This window comes from Cyclopterus lumpus, chromosome 8, assembly GCF_009769545.1.
Source record: "Cyclopterus lumpus isolate fCycLum1 chromosome 8, fCycLum1.pri, whole genome shotgun sequence".
NCBI lineage: Eukaryota > Metazoa > Chordata > Actinopteri > Perciformes > Cyclopteridae > Cyclopterus > Cyclopterus lumpus.
In genome coordinates, this window is record NC_046973.1 from 5,611,091 (window position 1) to 5,632,997 (window position 21,907).

Consider the following 21,907-nt stretch of genomic DNA (forward strand, 5'->3'; position numbering starts at 1 on the left):
ACATACAATCACTTTTAATTTTCCCTGATTTAACCATAAAAGCAAAGAGAGAAAAGTTGTTCAAATGCTTATTGTTTTATTTATGTATGCCTTAGAGACATGAACAAAAACAGAGCTTTTCATGGTGAGCTTGTGAGGGTCTTCTGTTGCAGCTCTCTAATGGTACTGTCTTCCCAGGGAGGACACCACCACGGCCAGGAACTTCTGGAGAGCTGCCTGGACTTCACCAGTGAAGGCTTTGCCCATCCGAGAAGCAACCACGATGGTCAGGCAGTCGGAAATGAGCTGAAATACAACAAGCATCAGAAACATCAGCAACATGAAAGGTTGATTGTCTTTTGATTAATTGTTGAACATGATTATCACTTTTATTAGTTCCACAACTTTACCTTGAAATTATCGGGGTCCACGTGCAGTTTCTCAGAGTGCAGCACGCTCAGCTCGGCGTAGGTGTCCTTCAAGTTGTCCATGTTCTTCACACCTCGGTCCAGACCGTGCAGGATAATTGTTCCGTGTTTTGCAACCAGTGGATTTCCCATGATTGCAGCGGCGTTGTAGAGGTTTCCAAAGTTACCGAAATACCTCTGAGTCCAGGGGTAGACGACCAGACACCTGAGGAAAAAAACATACATGTTACAGGGTTAGATTGGGAGTAGTCAAGGATTTCTTCTCAAGAACACCTTGTTAACTCAGAGTTAAGACTCACCTGGAAAGAGCTGCAGGGCCCACTGTCTCATAGTCCATCTTGGAGAAGATGTCCTGGATGGTGGCGCGCTCGAAGTCTGTCCATTCAACCATTGTGCCGGCTCTAGATTGTCCTGTGCTCAGTAGATCTTGCTCTCTCAGACAACGGAAGCATCTTTTAAAGCCCCCCAGCTCCCCTCCCAAAAGCATGTGATTGGATGTGAGTTGGGCCGGCCAAGTTCAGTGTAATAGATTTGGAACAATGATAAAAGAAGGGTGTATCTGCTCTGCCTAGATTAGGTATCTCTGAGACACAAGAACTAGAAATAGTTTGGCTGAAAAATAAATTTATCTGCAGCTGCACAGAGACCCATTAACAAAAGAAATATGCAAAAAAAAACACACGTGCATATGCACACACACACACACGCACACACATACATAAACACAAAGAGAGTAATATTAGTAATATGCCACATATGATTAGCTCCTCTTATATTAGTGCAAACAACGCAAAATAATAATTGGCCTAAAATGTTAATAGTTTTTCTGCTTTATGTTATATTTTAATTTATCATCCACCCCACTATAGTTTACTATATTTAAAAAAATAAATCTTTATCAATTACTGTATTTGATCACAGTTTTGAGGTACTACTTCCATGCTATTTTCTTTGTATACTCTATTACATTTGAAAGGCAAGTACTACATTAATTTGACAAGCTTAGTTACTCTACAGATGTAGCTTATGAATGAATTTTTACTTTTGGTAGTTTAAGTATATTTCGATTTTACATATGTATTTTTATTTAAATATAATATCTGAATACTTCTTCCACCACTGTTTCAGAAGAACTTTTAAACTGAACTTCTAAAGCATACACACTTGAATTCTGATGATTTGACAAGATCTTATCAGAGTCAAAGAAGCTGGAGAGCCACAAAGATAGTTGTTGTTTATCACATGGGAGCTGCAGCGTAACGTGGAACGCCTTGCAGCTATCTTAGAGGAGGTTCCGGGTGTGTCCAACTCTGTAACAAGCATAAAAACCCTCTGATTTTGGGCTCATCACAGCATTCAGCACTCATTCAACCACCAAGATGACCAGTCTCACTGCAAAGGACAAGGAGGCAGTCAAAGCCATCTGGGCTATAGTGTCTGGAAAGAAAGATGACATCGGCACCGATGCTGTGGCCAGGTAACTATGACCACAAACTGAGTGATGCAACCTGCTCCATCATTTACTGATTCATTTATAAACGTATAACTTTGTATTTGTTTGTGACCCAGGATGCTGACGGTGTACCCGCAGACCAAGACCTACTTCTCCCACTGGAAGGACCAGAGCCCCACCTCTCCCGCTGTGAGGAAGCACGGAGTAACTGTGATGGCTGGAGTTGCAGATGCTGTGAGCAAAATCGACGACCTGAAAGGAGGTCTTCTTGCCCTCAGTGAGCTGCATGCCTTCACTCTGCGTGTGGACCCTGCCAACTTCAAGGTGCAGAGCTAGTTATTACAACATAATAGTCTGTGATATGACGTCTTCCTCAAACTCGTTGGCGGGGGTCCATCTGTTGTTTTCATGTACATAAAGCTCCCATGTGTGATGGTGTGGGGAGTTAAACAAAACTCCATATATGTAATATCTGTGTGATTGCTTTCTTTCCACAGATTCTGTCTCACTGCATCCTCGTGGTCATGGCCATCATGTTCCCCAAAGAATTCACCCCTGAGATCCACGTGGCCATGGACAAGTTCCTGGCTGCCGTGGCTCTGGCCCTGGCTGAGAAGTACCGATAGACAGCAGGAGATGACGCAGACTGCAGCTTGAGCTTACAGTGCACAATGATCAATAAATGCATTCAAGCCAAAAGCAAAGCAATTGTTGTCTTCTCTATTTTTATTTGTGATGGTCTATGTCATGGAGGAGATCAAAAGTCACATCTAGAGCACAAAGCAGAGTTAAAACATCAAGCAAGTCACATTTTACACTCAGCCAAACATTAGGGGCGAAACAATTAGTTATTCATATCGCATCAATTTAGAGAAAATTAAATGGGACATATTTTTATCATCGATCAATATTGTTTAGACAAAAACCCGATAAAATAATTGTTTCCAGGTTCTGTCAAATGTCAACATTTGTTATCTTTCTCAATTGTATATGTGAAAAAAATATCTGTCAGTGAGACGAAAAAACATATTTCAAGACGTCACCTCAGAGTATTTTACTCCTGATATTTAATAGACAAAGCGATTATCTGATTAATTTAGAAAGCGATCAGCAGTTATCAATGAAAACAATTGTTAGTTGCAGCCATATTCATTATATTAAACTTACAATATTTTCATAATTCACAGAACAAAAAACAAGAGAAACGACAGAACTTTAAATTGCTTACATCCTTAAAAGAAAAACATCTAAAAAAATCACATCTACATCACAAAGCAGAGTTAAAACATCAAGCAAGTCACATTTTACACTGAGCTAAACATTAGAGAAGAAACAATTAGTTATTCATATCGCATCAATTTAGAGAAAATTAAATGGGACATGGGCTGCACGGTGGTGTAGTGGCTAGCACTGTCGCCTCACAGCAAGAAGGCCGCGGGTTCAATTCCCGGTCGGAGCGGTCCTTCTGTGTGGAGTTTGCATGTTCTCCCCGTGGCAGCGTGGGTTCTCTCCGGGCTCTCCGGCTTCCTCCCACAGTCCAAAGACATGCTGCAGGTTAATTGATCTCTAAATTGCCCATAGGTGTGAATGTGAGAGTGAATGGTTGTATGTCCCTACATGTGCCCTCGATGGACTGGCGGCCTGTCCAGGGTGTCCCCTGCCTTTGCCCTATGTCAGCTGGGATAGGCTCCAGCGCCCCGCGACCCTAATGAGGATAAGCGGTATTGAAAATGGATGGATGGATGGATAAATGGGACATATTTTATACATCGATCAATATTGTTTAGACAAAAAAACAATAAAATAATTGTTTCCCGGTTCTGATAAATGTCAGTATTTGTTATCTTTCATATGTGAAATAAATATGTAATATTAATATTTCTTTCAAACTCAGACTCAGGCCGTGGCACGCTTACTGTGAAGAACATATAAGAACACATTTTCAATGACCACACACTGTACGCCACCCCCTACACATTTATATTCCATACAGGATGTTCGGGTGTACTGGAGCTCATAAGAATGTGGCAATTGTAGGTCCTGTGTGCCTTTACTCTGTCCTCATGTCTGGGCCTGCTTATAGTGTGTGTGTGTATGTGTTCTTGTACTTCTATCCCAGTGGGTTCTTTAACCTGAGTGCACACAGACTCATGGAGACTTGTGTCACCGTGGAGATAAAAAATGAGGTCCCCACCGGCAGACCCCTACCACAAGCTTCAAAACAGTGTCTAGAGACGCTAATGCAGTTTTCTAGAAAGTCCCCATGAAAGGCATTTTCAAGACAAAAATCTGTGTGACCATATTTCAATGCGCCCCTAGAGTTTACACAGAGTACTGCAGTCCTCATGAGGTCAGTTGTTCTGGAAGTGTGCATCGCTGTTTGTTCACTCTCTTACGTCTATTGGTAAAAAGTAGTATTCAAGTTTGGGAATGCTTTTTTAAACTTTGTATCTTTTTTGACCAAAGATAGGCATGAATAAATTGCTACATTTGTAAAAATAAATAAATACACGAATGAATAGATAAACAAATCAATACATAATATGAATATTGATATTGAACTAGTTGCTATTAATACATTTGCAACCAAACAGGATAATTAAATGTGGACTCCTAAATATTAGATATGTCATCTAAAGCTATATTAGTAAATGATTTTATATCAGACAATAACATTGATTTATTCTGTCTTACTGAAACCTGGCTGAGTCATGAAGGATATGTCAGCCTAAATGAATCAACTCCTCATATTAATACTCACATTCCTCGAGGCACCGGCCGAGGAGGTGGAGTAGCAGCCATCTTTGACTCAAGCCTATTCATAAATCCTAAACCTAAATTAAACTACAACTAATTTGAAAGCCTTGTTCTTAGTCTTTCACATCCAACTTGGAAAACATTACAGCCAATTCTATTTGTTATAGTGTACCGGCCACCAGGTCCATATTCGGAATCTCTGCATGAATTTTCAGAGTTTCTATCAAGTTGAGTCCTTAAAACTGATAAGGTTATTATTGTAGGAGATTTTAATATTCATGTGGATGTTGATAATGATTGCCATAGTGCTGCATTTATCTCATTGTTGGACTCGATTGGCTTCTGTCAGAGAGTACAGAGACCCACTCACTGCTTTGGCCACACCCTCAACCTTGTTCTTGCATGTGGCATTGACATTGAGCATTTGGAGGTCTTCCCACAGAACCCTCTTCTGTCAGACCATTACCTCATAACTTTTGAGTTTATACTCCTGGAGTGTACACCATTAGTCTACACCAGATGTCTAACTGACAGTGCTGTAGGTAAATTTAAAGAAGTTATTCCTTCTGCATTTGATTCAATACCACGTCTTAATGTGACGGAGGACTCCTGTGCTGACTTTAGTTCGTCCCAGATTGATCATCTTGTCGATAGTGCTACAGGCTCACTGAGAATGATACTAGACTCGATAGCCCCTCTGAAGAAGAAGATGGTGAGGCAAAGGAGGTTTGCTCCCTGGTATAACCCTCAGACCCGCGACCTAAAGCAAACTTAACGAAGCTTGAAAGCATATGGCGTTCAAACAATTTGGAAGAATCTCAGTTAGTTTGGCGAGATAGTCTTAAAACATATAAGAAGGCCCTGTGCAATGCTAAAGCAGCCTATTACTCATCAGTAATAGAGAAAAATAAGAACAACCCCAGATTTCTCTTTAGCAATATAGCCAGGCTAACAGAGAGTCACAGCTCTGTGGAGCCGTGTATTCCTACAGACCTCAGTAGTAATGACTTCAATGAACTTCTTTAATAAAAACATTCTAACTATTAGAGGCAAGATTGATGATCAATCATCAACCTTGACCAATTGTCTTCAACAGTTTCTACTTCTAAACCTGTCTCTTGGAGGCTGCTTAAAGACGTTTTGCCTTTAATTGGCACCACTCTGTTGGATATTGTTAATGTGTCTTTGCTAAAAGGCCATGTACCACATTCATTCAAAGTAGCTGTATTTAAACCTCTCCTGAAGAAGCCCACTCTTGATCCAGAGGGGTTGGCTAATTACAGACCGATCTCTAACCTCCCTTACTCTCTAAGATCCTTGAGAAAGTAGACGCAAATCAGTTGTGTGACTTTCTACATCAGAATAGTTTATTTGAGTCTGGATTTAGAAAACACCACAGCACAGAGACAGCACTGGTGAAAATTACTAATGACCTCCTAATTGCATCAGATAAAGGACTCATCTCTGTACTTGTTTTGGTAGACCTTAGTGCTGCGTTCGACACCATTGACCATGGCATCCTATTACGAGACTGGATCAGTCGATTAGCATTTCAGGTACCGCACTAAGTTGGTTTAAATCCTATTTATCAGATCGATCTCAATTTGTATTTGTAAACGATGAAGCCTCAATGACCACCAACGTTAATCACGGAGTTCCACAGGGTTCTGTGCTTGGATCAATTTTATCTACCTTATATATGCTTCCTTTGGGCAATATTATCAAGAAACACTCCATAAACTTTCATTGTTATGCAGATGATACTCAATTATATCTATCGATCAAACCAAAGGAGACCAACCAGCTCACTAAAAGTCAAGCATGCTGTAAAGACATAAAAACATGGATGTCTTGCAACTTCCTGATGTTAAACTCAGACAAAACTGAAGTTATTTTACTCTGCCCTGAACACCTCAGAGATCAATTATCTGGTGATGTGGTTTCTGTAGATGGTATTGCCCTGGCATCCAACACCACTGTAAAGAATCTCGGCGTTATCTTTGATCGGGACTTGTCCTTTAACTCCCATGTGAAGCAAATCTTAAGGGCTGCATTTTTTCAACTACGTAACATTTCAAAAATTAGGCAAAAAAAACAAATGGTTCACATCTTGTCTCAAAAAGATGTAGAAAAGCTGGTTCACGCGTTTGTTACTTCCAGACTAGATTACTGCAACTCCTTATTATCAGGCTGCTCTAATAAGTCTCTTAAGTCCCTCCAGTTAATCCAGAATGCTGCTGCTCGTGTACTCACAAAAACTAAGACAAGAGATATCACATTACTCCTGTATTAGCTGCTCTGCACTGGCTCCCTGTAAAATCAAGAATCACATTTAAAATTCTTCTCCTCACCTACAAAGCCTTGATTGGTGATGCACCATCATATCTTAAGGAACTTGTAGTACCATATTGGCCCACTAGAGAGCGGGGCTACTCAAGGTATCTAGAGTCCTAAAAAGTAGGATGGGAGCCAGAGCCTTCAGCTATCAAGCCACCTCTTTTATGGAACCAGCTTCCACTTTCAGTCCAGGAGGCAGAGACAGTCACCACATTTAAGAGTAGACTTAAGAATTTCCTCTTTAACAGCTGGGGCTGAATCAGGTTTGCCCTGGTCCAGCCCGTAGATATGTTGCTATAGGCTTATAGGCTGCATAACTTGCAATTACAAATTAATTTGTTAATGCACTTGTTTTTACATTAATGTGAAGGAAAACATACAAAAACAGAAAAGATGTCTCACCTGGAAAGAGCTGCAGGGCCCACTGTCTCATAATCCATCATGGCCCGCTCAAAGTCATTGAACCATTGTGCTGGCTCTAGATTGTCCTGTGCTGCTCAGTAGATCTTGCTGAGCAGGATCTTGCTGGATGGGCGGTGGGCCAGCCAAGTACTGTGTTATGGATTGGCAACAATGCCACCTGGAATATTGCAGACATAAATAAAAACGGGTTGATTGGTTGTTAATCAGTACAATTTTAGTTTGTCCATTTTTACAATACAATTAGTATTTTTTTCGAACTTTTCTTCTGCAGTTTGAAATGAGATTGCACGCATATGGAATACGTTACCAGGTGTGTTGAAATGAATAGTTCCACAGAATATATTGCTGCCATTATATGCTCATGAAAAGAAATCTTCACTATATGAATATGATTATTAATTATTAATTAATTATTAATCAAATGTCAAATGTTTTATAAATCTACAGTAATATAATAATATTAAGAAGAAGAAGAATAACACTAACTACCACATAAAGAGTTAATCTATTTTAATATTCTTAGGAAAGAGGTTGATTTGACCTAAATAATGTTTTTGTTTTAAAGATATAAGCTTAAAGTATTAAAAAAGTCTGTGATTTATGAAAATATAGTAAGTTTAACATCATGAATATGTCTGTAACTAATGATTGTCTTCATTAAATTAATCGTTTATGACGTCTTGAAATGTTTTTCGTCTCATTGACAGATATTTATTTCACATATACAATTAAGAAAGATAACACATTTTGGCATTCAACAGAACTTGGAAACACTTGATTTTCACAATGATGGAGCAGGTTGCATCACTCAGTTTGTGGTCATAGTTACCTGGCCACAGCATCGGTGCCGATGTCATCTTTCTTTCCAGACACTATAGCCCAGATGGCTTTGACTGCCTCCTTGTCCTTTGCAGTGAGACTGGTCATCTTGGCGGTTGAATGAGTGCTGAATGCTGTGATGAGCCCAAAATCAGAGGGTTTTTATGCTTGTAACAGAGTTGGACACACCCGGAACCTCCTCTAAGATAGCTGCAAGGCGTTCCACGTTACGCTGCAGCCCCCATGAGATAAACAACAACTATCATTGTGGCTCTCCAGCTTCTTTGACTCTGATACGATCAGAATTCAAGTGTGTATGCTTTAGAAGTTCAGTTTAAAAGTTCTTCTGAAACAGTGGTGGAAGAAGTATTCAGATATTTGATTTGGATAAAAGTACATAAGTAGCATCAAAATTACCAAAAGTAAAAATACCAGGAAAAATGCCCAATTTCAGATTCATGGTTATTATTTCACTGTGTTATAATTATTGATGTGATAAAGTGTTCATCATTAATAAAGGTGGGCTGATTAAAAGACTTTATAATGCTATATAATAATCTATTATTTTATAATTAATGAGTCTGTTTTTTTTGTTGCATTTGTAAGCTACATCTGTAGAGTAACTAAGCTTGTCAAATTCATGTAGTGGAGTAAAAATAGGACGACAATACTTACATTTAAAATGTAATGGACTATACGCAGAAAGATGCATGGAAGTAGTAACTCAAAACTGTGATTAAATATAGTAATTGATAAAGATTCTCTTTTGAAATATAATGAACTATCGTGGGGTGGACGATATATTAAAATATAGTGATATTAATTCTTATTAATTCTCTTTATATGTGTGTGTGTGTGTGTGTGTGTGTGTGTGTGTGTGTGTGTGTGTGTGTGTGTGAGAGATAGAGAGTGTGTGTGTTTCCAACTTTACATGTCTTCAGTTTATGATTAGTTCTACTTTATCATATAATATTTATTTTATTTGATCATTTAATATTAATAATACAAATGAATAAAGACAATTTCTGATCCTTTGACAGCAGAAATCCCTTATGATGTGCTGCTTGATGTTGAAGGCCGATTAATAAATAAATACAAACATATTCTAATGTTTGATGGAAGTGATTCATGTGATCGATCAACATTGTGCAGTTGACTTTAAAGATCGCTGTCCAAGGTGCTGATGCTGAGACCTCCAAGGAGGTCGTCCGTGTGATCAAAAGATATAAGAATCATCGTGGGTCTGATCCCCGTTGCATATTTTTATTGTTAATGGATCTCTGTGCAGCTTCAGAGTGGTAAATATACTTTGCAGTCAAACTATTTCTAGTTCTTGTGTCTCAGAGATACCTAATCTAGCCAGAGCCGAAACGCCCTTCTTTTAGCATGGTTGCAATTCTATTACACAGAACTTGGCCGGCCCACCGCCCATCCAATCACATGCTTTTGGGAGGGGAGCTGGGGGGCTTTAAAAGATGCTTCAGTTGTCTGAGAGAGCAAGATCTACTGAGCAGCACAGGACAATCTAGAGCCGGCACAATGGTTCAATGGACAGACTTCGAGCGCGCCACCATCCAGGACATCTTCTCCAAGATGGACTATGAGACAGTGGGCCCTGCAGCTCTTTCCAGGTGAGTCTTAACTCGGCATTAACAAGGTGCACTTGAGAAGAAATCCTCGACTGAATATAAGGCTCAGGATTTAGTTATGTCATTGTGCACAATGTGTTCAGATAATCACAAATATTCATTTCCTCCCCATCTAACATGTAACATGTATGTTTTTTTCCCTGCAGGTGTCTGGTCGTCTACCCCTGGACTCAGAGGTATTTCGGTAACTTTGGAAACCTCTACAACGCCGCTGCAATCATGGGAAATCCACTAGTTGCAAAACATGGACAAACTATCCTCTACAGTCTGGAGCGGGGTGTGAAGAACATGGACAACTTGAAGGACACCTACGCCGAGCTGAGCGTGCTGCACTCTGAGAAACTGCGCGTGGACCCCGATAATTTCAAGGTAAAGTTGTGGAACTAATAAGCTAACTACTCATGTTCAACAATTAATCATAAGACGACCAACCTTTCATGTTGCTGATGTTTTTTATGCTTGTTGTGTTCCAGCTCCTTACCGACTGCCTGACCATCGTGGTTGCTTCTCGGATGGGCAAAGCCTTCACTGGTGAAGTCCAGGCAGCTCTCCAGAAGTTCCTGGCCGTGGTGGTGTCCGCCCTGGGAAGACAGTACCATTAGAGAGCTGCAACAGAAGACCATCAAATGCTGACCATGAAAATCTCTGTTTCTTTAGTCTCAAAAGCAAATAAAACAATAAGAGAATCCACAAAGTTGTTTCTCAATAATTTTATCACAAATAGATGTCACGATAAATAATAGTATATTTGACATTAAAAAAAATGACCTTCACTGAAAATGGTGAACGATGGCGCTGAGAAAATCTTGTTAGAGTGGATGAATTATCAAAAAATAAAGACGAATGAAAGATGATGAAAAACACAAGATAATGAAACAGTAACTCATGTAATTAAATAACATTAACAAAACAATGTTTTAAATGTACCACTGTTGCTGTTATTATAATTTTATAATATAATTTTATTGGAAACAAATGCAGGTATTCTATTGTGTATATATATTTTATATACATATATATATATATATATATATATATATATATATATATATATATATATATATATATATTTATTTATTTATTTATTTTTTTTTTTATTTATCTCTGCAACCAGAAGGGCTGTTTGAATAATGTTGTTATAATAAAAGCCACACATGTGATATTTAGTTCAGATGTGTAATATCAGTCTATATGTTACTGGATTAAATGAAGATGGCACAAAGCAAAAATGTATAAGTTTCAGGTTCGTTTAAAATGAAAAAGCACTTTCAGTATGATTATCTCTCTGGAAGAATGCAGCTGAAAGTTTAATTAAAAGAATATCTCCCCAGAATTCATTGTTGCTATAAAATGCTCATAAAATGTAGAAATATTTTGTTATATAAATAGGATTATTAATCAAATGTCAAAAAATGTAATATAATAATATGAATAATAATAATAATAATATAAATTATAATTATAATAATATAAGAAATAAAAATAATAATAATAATATAATAACTACATTTTAGAACAATACCACATAAAGAGTTAATTTTAATATTCTGTGGAAAAACGTTGATTTGACCAAAATAATGTTTTTCTTTTAAGGATGTAAGCAATTTAAAGTTCTGTCCTTTGTCTTGTTTTTTGTTCTGTGAATTATGAAAATATTGTAAGTTTAATATAATGAATATGGCTGCAACTAACAATTGTTTTCATTGATAACTGCTGATTGCTTTCTAAATTAATCAGATAATCGCTTTGTCTATTAAATATCAGGAGTAAAATACTCTGAGGTGACGTCTTGAAATATGTTTTTTCGTCTCACTGACAGATATTTATTTCACATATACAATTGAGAAAGATAACAAATGTTGACATTTGACAGAACCTGGAAACAATTATTTTATCGGGTTTTTGTCTAAACAATATTGATCGATGATAAAAATATGTCCCATTTAATTTTCTCTAAATTGATGCGATATGAATAACTAATTGTTTCTTCTCTAATGTTTAGCTCAGTGTAAAATGTGACTTGCTTGATGTTTTAACTCTGCTTTGTGCTCTAGATGTGACTTTTGATCTCCTCCATGACACAAACCATCACAAATAAAAATAGAGAAGACAACAATTGCTTTGCTTTTGGCTTGAATGCATTTATTGATCATTATGCACTGTAAGCTCATGCTGCAGTCTGCGTCATCTCCTGCTGTCTATCGGTACTTCTCAGCCAGGGCCAGAGCCACGGCAGCCAGGAACTTGTCCATGGCCACGTGGATCTCAGGGGTGAATTCTTTGGGGAACATGATGGCCATGACCACGAGGATGCAGTGAGACAGAATCTGTGGAAAGAAAGCAATCACACAGATGTTACATGTATGGAGTTTTGTTTAACTCCCCACACCATCACACATGGAAGCTCTATGTAGATGAATACAACAGATGGACCTGTTGCATGTCTGGAACCCCATCAACAATCTAAGTTTCATATCACAGACTAATATCTTGTAATGACTTTGGCTCTGCACCTTGAAGTTGGCAGGGTCCACACGCAGAGTGAAGGCATGCAGCTCACTGAGGGCAAGAAGACCTCCTTTCAGGTCGTCGATTTTGCTCACAGCATCTGCAACTCCAGCCATCACAGTTACTCCGTGCTTCCTCACAGCGGGAGAGGTGGGGCTCAGGTCCTTCCAGTGGGAGAAGTAAGTCCTGGTCTGCGGGTACACTGTCAGCATCCTGGGTCACAAACAAATACAAAGTTATGCGTTTAGAAATGAATCAGTAAATGATGGAGCAGGTTGCATCACTCAGTTTGTGGTCATAATTACCTGGCCACAGCATCGGTGCCGATGTCATCTTTCTTTCCAGACACTATAGCCCAGATGGCTTTGACTGCCTCCTTGTCCTTTGCAGTGAGACTGGTCATCTTGGCGGTTGAATGAGTGCTGAATGCTGTGATGAGCCCAAAATCAGAGGGGTTTTATGCTTGTAACAGAGTTGGACACACCCGGAACCTCCTCTAAGATAGCTGCAAGGCGTTCCACGTTACGCCGCAGCCCCCATGTGATAAACAACAACTATCTTTGTGGCTCTCCAGCTTCTTTGACTCTGATAAGATCTTGTCAAATCATCGGAATTCAAGTGTGTATGCTTTAGAAGTTCAGTTTAACCTTTTGAAAACCAACCTATTTTTTAGGTTTCTGCTCGAAATAACATACCCAAACTAAAAAAGGTGTATCTCAGCAACCACAAAGGCTATTTGCAAAATGTTGGTGTTAAACTAATGACAACCCATGTGTGCTTTTGTTCAGAAGTGTAGATATTAGTATATTTTTTACTGGTTAAGAGTAAATATAGATGAAAGACAGCAAAAGTTGAATTTTCTGGTTCGCCTAGAAAAGAAAATAACTTTCAGGATGATTATCTCTTTGAAGAATGCAGAGCAAAGGTGTTAAACCACAGAGATCATAGCACACTATTGGACCAGTCTCTCTGCAAAGTTTGACTTTGAAAAAGTAAAGCAGAACAAAGTTAGAGAGGTTTTAGTACAGATTACTAATTAGGCGAAATGGGCATTTGGGCACCATCTGTGCAATTTTAATTTTACATTGTACAAAACCATATATTTCACTTGTATGTTGACATCTATTGCTTCTGTCCATCCCGGGGAGAGGGATCCTCCTCTGTTACTCTCCTGAAGGTTTCTTCCCTTTTTTCCCTGTCAAAGGTTATTTTTGGGGAGTTTTTCCTGATTCGATGTGAGGTCCTGGGACAGGGATGTCGTATGTTTACAGATTGTAAAGCCCTCTGAGGCAAATTTGTAATTTGTGATATTGGGCTATACAAAATAAACTGAATTGAATTGAATTGAATGTTACTTATGGTGTTCAATACATCAAATACAGCAGACTTTGTTGATTAGAATTGATTAGGTGTAGAAGGCTTTTCTAAAGATGTTTAGAATCTGTGTTAAGTCATCTTGCTTTTTGCTATCTGGCTTCTTCTGATAGCACCGAGCTACGGGTTGCTAGTTCCGAAAACGTGGTGAGTGGGCAAAATTATGATTATGATATTTTATTAATTCTTTCAGTTGGTGTTTGAGTTGTGTGGAAATGGCTTACTGATTATTGTAGCCCAAATTCTATTTTTTAAGTTAATGTATAACAACAATATATTTGCTCATGTTTATTGTAATGCTATACACAATCTAACTATAATGTGTAAATCGTCCCCCAATTGGGGACCACGGTTTTCAAAAGGTTAAAAGTTATTCTGAAACAGTGGTGGAAGAAGTATTCAGATATTTTACTCAAATAAATGTAGATAAATAGCATCGAAATATACTTAAAGTACCAAAAGTAAAAAAAACAGGAAAATGTACTATTTCAGATTCATGATTATTATTTCGGTGTGTTATAATCATTGATGTGATAAAGTGTTCTTTATTAATAAAGGTGGGCTGATTTTAAAGACTTTATAATGCTGTGTAGCTTGATCTATTTTATTATAATTATTATGCCTGTTTTTTATTGTTTGCATTGATAAGCTACATCTGTAACTAAGCTTGTCAAATTAATGTAGTGGAGTAAAAATAGGCCGACAATACTTGCCTTTAAAATGTAATTAGAAAGTAGAATGGAAGTAGTACCTCAAAACTGTGATTAAATACAGTAATTGATACAGATTTTCTCAATAAATATAGTGTACTATAGAGGGGTAGATGATAAATTAAAATATAACATGAAGCAGAAAAACCATAAGCATTGTAGGCCAATTATATATTATCTTGTGATGTTTGCACTAATATATAAGAGGAGCTAATCATATGGGGCATATTACTAATATTACTCTCTTATTGGATGTGTGTGTGTGTGTGTGTGTGTATATTGTGTGTGTGTGTGTGTGTTTGTGTGTGAGAGAGAGAGAGAGTGTGTGTGTGTGTTTCCAACTTTAAATGTCTTCAGTTTGTGATTAGTTCTACTTTATCATGTAATATTTATTTTTATTTGATCATTTAATATTAATAATACAAATGAATAAAGACAATTTCTGATCCTTTGACAGCAGAAATCCCTTATGATGTGCTGCTTGATGTTGAAGGCCGATTAATAAATAAATACAAACATATTCTAATGTTTGATGGAAGTGATTCATGTGATCGATCAACATTGTGCAGTTGACTTTAAAGATCGCTGTCCAAGGTGCTGATGCTGAGACCTCCAAGGAGGTCGTCCGTGTGATCAAAAGATATAAGAATCATCGTGGGTCTGATCCCCGTTGCATATTTTTATTGTTAATGGATCTCTGTGCAGCTTCAGAGGGGTAAATATACTTTGCAGTCAAACTATTTCTAGTTCTTGTGTCTCAGAGATACCTAATCTAGCCAGAGCCGAAACGCCCTTCTTTTAGCATGGTTGCAATTCTATTACACAGAACTTGGCCGGCCCACCGCCCATCCAATCACATGCTTTTGGGAGGGGAGCTGGGGGGCTTTAAAAGATGCTTCAGTTGTCTGAGAGAGCAAGATCTACTGAGCAGCACAGGACAATCTAGAGCCGGCACAATGGTTCAATGGACAGACTTCGAGCGCGCCACCATCCAGGACATCTTCTCCAAGATGGACTATGAGACAGTGGGCCCTGCAGCTCTTTCCAGGTGAGTCTTAACTCGGCATTAACAAGGTGCACTTGAGAAGAAATCCTCGACTGAATATAAGGCTCAGGATTTAGTTATGTCATTGTGCACAATGTGTTCAGATAATCACAAATATTCATTTCCTCCCCATCTAACATGTAACATGTATGTTTTTTTCCCTGCAGGTGTCTGGTCGTCTACCCCTGGACTCAGAGGTATTTCGGTAACTTTGGAAACCTCTACAACGCCGCTGCAATCATGGGAAATCCACTAGTTGCAAAACATGGACAAACTATCCTCTACAGTCTGGAGCGGGGTGTGAAGAACATGGACAACTTGAAGGACACCTACGCCGAGCTGAGCGTGCTGCACTCTGAGAAACTGCGCGTGGACCCCGATAATTTCAAGGTAAAGTTGTGGAACTAATAAGCTAACTACTCATGTTCAACAATTAATCATAAGACGACCAACCTTTCATGTTGCTGATGTTTTTTATGCTTGTTGTGTTCCAGCTCCTTACCGACTGCCTGACCATCGTGGTTGCTTCTCGGATGGGCAAAGCCTTCACTGGTGAAGTCCAGGCAGCTCTCCAGAAGTTCCTGGCCGTGGTGGTGTCCGCCCTGGGAAGACAGTACCATTAGAGAGCTGCAACAGAAGACCATCAAATGCTGACCATAAAAATCTCTGTTTCTTTAGTCTCAAAAGCAAATAAAACAATAAGAGAATCCACAAAGTTGTTTCTCAATAATTTTATCACAAATAGATGTCACGATAAATAATAGTATATTTGACATTAAAAAAAATGACCTTCACTGAAAATGGTGAACGATGGCGCTGAGAAAATCTTGTTAGAGTGGATGAATTATCAAAAAATAAAGACGAATGAAAGATGATGAAAAACACAAGATAATGAAACAGTAACTCATGTAATTAAATAACATTAACAAAACAATGTTTTAAATGTACCACTGTTGCTGTTATTATAATTTTATAATATAATTTTATTGGAAACAAATGCAGGTATTCTATTGTGTATATATATTTTATATACATATATATATATATATATATATATATATATATATATATTTTTTTTTATTATTTTTTTTAATTTTTTAATTTTTAATTTATTTATTTATATATCTGTCATCCCTGTTCTTATATTTTATTTTGTGTGTTTAGTTTATTTAGTCTATTCTATTTGGTGTCTGTAAAGTGTTGGGCCCTATTATGACAACAAATTTCCCCTTGGGGATTAATAAAGTATATATCTATCTATCTATCTATCTATCTATCTATCTATCTATCTATCTATCTATCTATCTATCTATCTATCTATCATATTAAAAACGAACTAATTTCTTAGGCCTCCGCTCAACAATTGCATACTCAAACTAAAAAGGGTTTATCTCTGCAACCAGAAGGGCTGTTTGAATAATGTTGTTATAATAAAAGCCACACATGTGATATTTAGTTCAGTTGTGTAATATCAGTCTATATGTTACTGGATTAAATGAAGATGGCACAAAGCAAAAATGTATAAGTTTCAGGTTCGTTTAAAATGAAAAAGCACTTTCAGTATGATTATCTCTCTGGAAGAATGCAGCTGAAAGTTTAATTAAAAGAATATCTCCCCAGAATTCATTGTTGCTATAAAATGCTCATAAAATGTAGAAATATTTTGTTATATAAATAGGATTATTAATCAAATGTCAAAAAATGTAATATAATAATATGAATAATAATAATAATAATAATATAAATTATAATTATAATAATATAAGAAATAAAAATAATAATAATAATATAATAACTACATTTTAGAACAATACCACATAAAGAGTTAATTTTAATATTCTGTGGAAAAACGTTGATTTGACCAAAATAATGTTTTTCTTTTAAGGATGTAAGCAATTTAAAGTTCTGTCCTTTGTCTTGTTTTTTGTTCTGTGAATTATGAAAATATTGTAAGTTTAATATAATGAATATGGCTGCAACTAACAATTGTTTTCATTGATAACTGCTGATTGCTTTCTAAATTAATCAGATAATCGCTTTGTCTATTAAATATCAGGAGTAAAATACTCTGAGGTGACGTCTTGAAATGTGTTTTTTCGTCTCACTGACAGATATTTATTTCACATATACAATTGAGAAAGATAACAAATGTTGACATTTGACAGAACCTGGAAACAATTATTTTATCGGGTTTTTGTCTAAACAATATTGATCGATGATAAAAATATGTCCCATTTAATTTTCTCTAAATTGATGCGATATGAATAACTAATTGTTTCTTCTCTAATGTTTAGCTCAGTGTAAAATGTGACTTGCTTGATGTTTTAACTCTGCTTTGTGCTCTAGATGTGACTTTTGATCTCCTCCATGACACAAACCATCACAAATAAAAATAGAGAAGACAACAATTGCTTTGCTTTTGGCTTGAATGCATTTATTGATCATTATGCACTGTAAGCTCATGCTGCAGTCTGCGTCATCTCCTGCTGTCTATCGGTACTTCTCAGCCAGGGCCAGAGCCACGGCAGCCAGGAACTTGTCCATGGCCACGTGGATCTCAGGGGTGAATTCTTTGGGGAACATGATGGCCATGACCACGAGGATGCAGTGAGACAGAATCTGTGGAAAGAAAGCAATCACACAGATGTTACATATATGGAGTTTTGTTTAACTCCCCACACCATCACACATGGAAGCTCTATGTAGATGAATACAACAGATGGACCTGTTGCATGTCTGGAACCCCATCAACAATCTAAGTTTCATATCACAGACTAATATCTTGTAATGACTTTGGCTCTGCACCTTGAAGTTGGCAGGGTCCACACGCAGAGTGAAGGCATGCAGCTCACTGAGGGCAAGAAGACCTCCTTTCAGGTCGTCGATTTTGCTCACAGCATCTGCAACTCCAGCCATCACAGTTACTCCGTGCTTCCTCACAGCGGGAGAGGTGGGGCTCAGGTCCTTCCAGTGGGAGAAGTAAGTCCTGGTCTGCGGGTACACTGTCAGCATCCTGGGTCACAAACAAATACAAAGTTATGCGTTTAGAAATGAATCAGTAAATGATGGAGCAGGTTGCATCACTCAGTTTGTGGTCATAGTTACCTGGCCACAGCATCGGTGCCGATGTCATCTTTCTTTCCAGACACTATAGCCCAGATGGCTTTGACTGCCTCCTTGTCCTTTGCAGTGAGACTGGTCATCTTGGCGGTTGAATGAGTGCTGAATGCTGTGATGAGCCCAAAATCAGAGGGTTTTTATGCTTGTAACAGAGTTGGACACACCCGGAACCTCCTCTAAGATAGCTGCAAGGCGTTCCACGTTACGCTGCAGCTCCCATGAGATAAACAACTATCTTTGTGGCTCTCTAGCTTCTTTGACTCTGATAAGATCTTGTCAAATCATCAGAATTCAAGTGTGTATGCTTTAGAAGTTCAGTTTAACCTTTTGAAAACCGACCTATTTTTTAGGTTTCTGCTCGAAATAACATACCCAAACTAAAAAATGTGTATCTCAGCAACCACAAAGGTTATTTGCAAAATGTTGGTGTTATGATAAAGGCAACCGATGTGTGCTTTTGTTCAGAAGTGTAAATATTACTATATTTGTTACTGGTTAAGAGTAAATATTGATGAAAGACAGCAAAAGTTGAATTTTCTGGTTCGCCTAGAAAAGAAAATAACTTTCAGGATGATTATCTCTTTGAAGAATGCAAAGCAAAGGTGTAAAACCACAGAGATCATAGCACACTATTGGACCAGTCTCTCTGCAAAGTTTGACTTTGAAAAAGTAAAGCAGAACAAAGTTAGAGAGGTTTTAGTACAGATTATTAATTAGGCAAAATGGGCATTTGGGCACCATCTGTGCAATTTGAATGTTACCATGTACAAAACCATACATTTCACTTGTATATTACTTATGGTGTTCAATACATCAAATACAGCAGTCTTTGTTGATTAGAAGAAGAAAAAATATTTTTTTCAAAAAAGATGCCAAAGATAAGCAACATTTGTGACTGTAAAGCGCAAAAGCGATTCATGTTGCTGTGTTCTTTGATTCATATCTCTGTGATGCTTTGGTGTAGAAGGCTTTTCTAAAGATGTTTAGAATCTGTGTTAAGTCATCTTGCTCTTTGCTATCTGACTTTTTCTGATAGCACCGAGCTACGGGTTGCTAGTTCCGAAAACGTGCTGAGGGGGCAAAATTATGATTATGATATTTTAATAATTCTTTCAGTTGGTATTTGAGTTGTGTGGAAATGGCTTACTGATTATTGTAGCCCAAATCTCTTGTTTAATTTGATGTATAACATCAATATATTTGCTCATGTTTATTGTAATGCTATACACAATCTAACTATAATGTGTAAATTGGCCCCCAATTGGGGACCATGGTTTTCAAAAGATTAAAAGTTATTCTGAAACAGTGGTGGAAGAAGTATTCAGATATTTTATTTAAATAAATGTAGATAAATAGCATCGAAATATACTTAAAGTACCAAAAGTAAAAAAAACAGGAAAATGTACTATTTCAGATTCATGATTATTATTTCGGTGTGTTATAATCATTGATGTGATAAAGTGTTCTTTATTAATAAAGGTGGGCTGATTTTAAAGACTTTATAATGCTGTGTAGCTTGATCTATTTTATTATAATTATTATGCCTGTTTTTTATTGTTTGCATTGATAAGCTACATCTGTAACTAAGCTTGTCAAATTAAATTAGTGGAGTAAAAATAGGCCGACAATACTTGCCTTTAAAATGTAATTAGAAAGTAGAATGGAAGTAGTACCTCAAAACTGTGATTAAATACAGTAATTGATACAGATTTTCTCAATAAATATAGTGTACTATAGAGGGGTAGATGATAAATTAAAATATAACATGAAGCAGAAAAACCATAAGCATTGTAGGCCAATTATATATTATCTTGTGATGTTTGCACTAATATATAAGAGGAGCTAATCATATGGGGCATATTACTAATATTACTCTCTTATTGGATGTGTGTGTGTGTGTGTGTATATTGTGTGTGTGTGTGTGTGTGTGTGTGTGTGTTTGTGTGTGAGAGAGAGAGAGTGTGTGTGTGTGTTTCCAACTTTAAATGTCTTCAGTTTGTGATTAGTTCTACTTTATCATGTAATATTTATTTTATTTGATCATTTAATATTAATAATACAAATGAATAAAGACAATTTCTGATCCTTTGACAGCAGAAATCCCTTATGATGTGCTGCTTGATGTTGAAGGTCGATTAATAAATAAATACAAACATATTCTAATGTTTGATGGAAGTGATTCATGTGATCGATCAACATTGTGCAGTTGACTTTAAAGATCGCTGTCCAAGGTGCTGATGCTGAGACCTCCAAGGAGGTCGTCCGTGTGATCAAAAGATATAAGAATCATCGTGGGTCTGATCCCCGTTGCATATTTTTATTGTTAATGGATCTCTGTGCAGCTTCAGAGGGGTAAATATACTTTGCAGTCAAACTATTTCTAGTTATTGTGTCTCAGAGATACCTAATCTAGCCAGAGCCGAAACGCCCTTCTTTTATCATGGTTGCAATTCTATTACACAGAACTTGGCCGGCGCACCGCCCATCCAATCACATGCTTTTGGGAGGGGAGCTGGGGGGCTTTAAAAGATGCTTCAGTTGTCTGAGAGAGCAAGATCTACTGAGCAGCACAGGACAATCTAGAGCCGGCACAATGGTTCAATGGACAGACTTCGAGCGCGCCACCATCCAGGACATCTTCTCCAAGATGGACTATGAGACAGTGGGCCCTGCAGCTCTTTCCAGGTGAGTCTTAACTCGGCATTAACAAGGTGCACTTGAGAAGAAATCCTCGACTGAATATAAGGCTCAAGATTTAGTTATGTCATTGTGCACAATGTGTTCAGATAATCACAAATGTTCATTTCCTCCCCATCTAACCTGTAACATGTATGTTTTTTTCCGTGCAGGTGTCTGGTCGTCTACCCCTGGACTCAGAGGTATTTCGGTAACTTTGGAAACCTCTACAACGCCGCTGCAATCATGGGAAATCCACTGGTTGCAAAACATGGACAAACTATCCTCTACAGTCTGGAGCGGGGTGTGAAGAACATGGACAACTTGAAGGACACCTACGCCAAGCTGAGCGTGCTGCACTCTGAGAAACTGCGCGTGGACCCCGATAATTTCAAGGTAAAGTTGTGGAACTAATAAGCTAACTACTCATGTTCAACAATAAATCAAAAGACGACCAACCTTTCATGTTGCTGATGTTTCTGATGCTTGTTGTGTTGCAGCTCCTTACCGACTGCCTGACCATCGTGGTTGCTGCTCAGATGGGCAAAACCTTCACTGGTGAAGTCCAGGCAGCTCTCCAGAAGTTCCTGGCCGTGGTGGTGTCCGCCCTGGGAAGACAGTATCATTAG

The 21,907-nt window shown here is 37.8% G+C and overlaps 7 protein-coding genes across 7 annotated transcripts; 4 read left to right on the forward strand and 3 right to left on the reverse strand.

Moving 5' to 3' along the window:
* Positions 1-55: 55 nt before the first annotated feature.
* On the reverse strand, positions 56-843 carry LOC117735580 (hemoglobin subunit beta-2-like). Its single transcript, XM_034540278.1, has 3 exons — positions 707-843; positions 390-612; positions 56-285 (listed from the first exon to the last, which is right to left on the reverse strand). The coding sequence occupies exons 1-3, from the start codon at positions 796-798 to the stop codon at positions 157-159; spliced, it is 444 nt and encodes a 147-aa protein (XP_034396169.1). The 5' UTR covers positions 799-843; the 3' UTR covers positions 56-156.
* A 901-nt stretch (positions 844-1,744) lies between these two features.
* LOC117735589 (hemoglobin embryonic subunit alpha-like) lies at positions 1,745-2,568 on the forward strand. Its single transcript, XM_034540287.1, has 3 exons — positions 1,745-1,884; positions 1,977-2,184; positions 2,358-2,568. The coding sequence occupies exons 1-3, from the start codon at positions 1,787-1,789 to the stop codon at positions 2,484-2,486; spliced, it is 435 nt and encodes a 144-aa protein (XP_034396178.1). The 5' UTR covers positions 1,745-1,786; the 3' UTR covers positions 2,487-2,568.
* Positions 2,569-9,691: 7,123 nt separating this feature from the next.
* On the forward strand, positions 9,692-10,474 carry LOC117734742 (hemoglobin subunit beta-2-like). Its single transcript, XM_034539008.1, has 3 exons — positions 9,692-9,827; positions 9,992-10,214; positions 10,319-10,474. The coding sequence occupies exons 1-3, from the start codon at positions 9,736-9,738 to the stop codon at positions 10,445-10,447; spliced, it is 444 nt and encodes a 147-aa protein (XP_034394899.1). The 5' UTR covers positions 9,692-9,735; the 3' UTR covers positions 10,448-10,474.
* Positions 10,475-11,961: 1,487 nt separating this feature from the next.
* LOC117735558 (hemoglobin embryonic subunit alpha-like) lies at positions 11,962-12,771 on the reverse strand. Its single transcript, XM_034540244.1, has 3 exons — positions 12,659-12,771; positions 12,359-12,566; positions 11,962-12,172 (listed from the first exon to the last, which is right to left on the reverse strand). The coding sequence occupies exons 1-3, from the start codon at positions 12,754-12,756 to the stop codon at positions 12,044-12,046; spliced, it is 435 nt and encodes a 144-aa protein (XP_034396135.1). The 5' UTR covers positions 12,757-12,771; the 3' UTR covers positions 11,962-12,043.
* A 2,578-nt stretch (positions 12,772-15,349) lies between these two features.
* LOC117734730 (hemoglobin subunit beta-2-like) lies at positions 15,350-16,105 on the forward strand. The gene is made up of 3 exons (XM_034538993.1): positions 15,350-15,485; positions 15,650-15,872; positions 15,977-16,105. Exons 1-3 carry the CDS (start codon positions 15,394-15,396, stop codon positions 16,103-16,105), a joined length of 444 nt encoding a protein of 147 aa, XP_034394884.1. The 5' UTR covers positions 15,350-15,393.
* Positions 16,106-17,890: 1,785 nt separating this feature from the next.
* LOC117735559 (hemoglobin embryonic subunit alpha-like) lies at positions 17,891-18,704 on the reverse strand. Its single transcript, XM_034540245.1, has 3 exons — positions 18,588-18,704; positions 18,288-18,495; positions 17,891-18,101 (listed from the first exon to the last, which is right to left on the reverse strand). Exons 1-3 carry the CDS (start codon positions 18,683-18,685, stop codon positions 17,973-17,975), a joined length of 435 nt encoding a protein of 144 aa, XP_034396136.1. The 5' UTR covers positions 18,686-18,704; the 3' UTR covers positions 17,891-17,972.
* A 2,447-nt stretch (positions 18,705-21,151) lies between these two features.
* Positions 21,152-21,907, forward strand: LOC117734774 (hemoglobin subunit beta-2-like). Its single transcript, XM_034539040.1, has 3 exons — positions 21,152-21,287; positions 21,452-21,674; positions 21,779-21,907. Exons 1-3 carry the CDS (start codon positions 21,196-21,198, stop codon positions 21,905-21,907), a joined length of 444 nt encoding a protein of 147 aa, XP_034394931.1. The 5' UTR covers positions 21,152-21,195.